The sequence below is a fragment of the Penaeus monodon genome, chromosome 32 (genome assembly GCF_015228065.2).
Source record: "Penaeus monodon isolate SGIC_2016 chromosome 32, NSTDA_Pmon_1, whole genome shotgun sequence".
Taxonomy (NCBI): domain Eukaryota; kingdom Metazoa; phylum Arthropoda; class Malacostraca; order Decapoda; family Penaeidae; genus Penaeus; species Penaeus monodon.
In genome coordinates, this window is record NC_051417.1 from 37,136,847 (window position 1) to 37,137,268 (window position 422).

Sequence of the window (422 nt, forward strand, 5' to 3'; positions counted from 1 at the left end):
CAGAATTCTGCAGTCGCCCACAGGGACTAGTCGACATAGCTCTACTTACTCTAGCGAGAGTTTCGGAAGGACACGGAAATGGTCAGTTAAGATTTAAGATTCTACTAGTTTCTGCGGCAACGTCCCTAAGTTTAATTTGAAACTTCTCCATTCTCTTGTCCACATTCACCGCCAGAGGCTATATACGAAGCTCTGTTCCAGGAATTGCGTCGAAAACTATTAACGGATGAGTGCCCTGACGGGGTAAATAAGCGTTTTTTTTTCCAAACAGCATCGAGCAGAAAAAAGTAAGGACGGTGTGAGGTCATCGCGGACTTGCTATATATAAGGACAAGACATCAAAGCCACATAGCTTCAACGAACTTTGAGATTTACATATATTAGTCACAGTGAAATGAAGTTTGTAAGTAACTACAAGTAAT

General features: G+C 41.7%; 1 protein-coding gene across 1 annotated transcript in view; it reads left to right on the top strand.

Annotated features, from left to right (window-relative positions):
• The first annotated feature begins 353 nt into the window (after positions 1-353).
• LOC119593340 (RNA-binding protein EWS-like) overlaps positions 354-422 on the top strand; it is a 1,800-nt gene continuing 1,731 nt past the window's right edge. Inside the window, exon 1 of the mRNA XM_037942268.1 lies at positions 354-403. Within this exon, the coding sequence (XP_037798196.1) occupies positions 395-403 (9 nt within the window). The 5' untranslated portion in view covers positions 354-394. The remainder of the gene's footprint in view (positions 404-422) is intronic.